At 43.4% G+C, this 417-nt stretch overlaps 1 protein-coding gene across 1 annotated transcript in view; it reads left to right on the forward strand.

Annotated features, from left to right (window-relative positions):
• The window catches only part of EMH_0054540 (uncharacterized protein), a gene marked incomplete at both ends in the record, with an annotated part of 3,809 nt that extends 3,791 nt beyond the window's left edge, over positions 1-18 (forward strand). Inside the window, one exon of the mRNA XM_013497130.1 lies at positions 1-18. Coding sequence (XP_013352584.1) covers positions 1-18 — 18 coding nt within the window.
• Positions 19-417: the final 399 nt, after the last annotated feature.

Genomic DNA, 417 nt, shown 5'->3' on the forward strand with positions numbered 1-417 from the left:
GTAAACCCTAAACCCTAGTAAACCCTAGTAAACCCTAGTAAACCCTTGTAAACCCTTGTAAACCCTAGTTGGTCCTGGTTAGTTCTAATTAACTTTTATACATACAGGCTATATATATAGCTAGCTAGCTAGCTAGCTAGCCATCTATCTATCAATCTATCCATCTACCTCCCTATCTCCCCATCTCCCTAGCTAGCTAGCTAGCTAGCTAGCTAGCTAGCTAGCTAGCTATCTCTTTGTATATATCCTATATGTATTTGTCTCAGCGTGTATTTGAGGAGAGCTACGACCACAGGCGTCTGCATGCATCGCGGGTAGCGGCGATAGAGAGAGCTCGGGGGGCGAGGAGGGTGGGGTTGTTGTTTTCTTCTTTAGGTAGACAAGCATCTATAGGTATAAGCGAAGATATTTTATATT

This window comes from Eimeria mitis, genomic scaffold (assembly GCF_000499745.2).
Source record: "Eimeria mitis Houghton genomic scaffold, Emh_scaff2485, whole genome shotgun sequence".
NCBI classification, from domain to species: Eukaryota; Apicomplexa; class Conoidasida; order Eucoccidiorida; family Eimeriidae; genus Eimeria; species Eimeria mitis.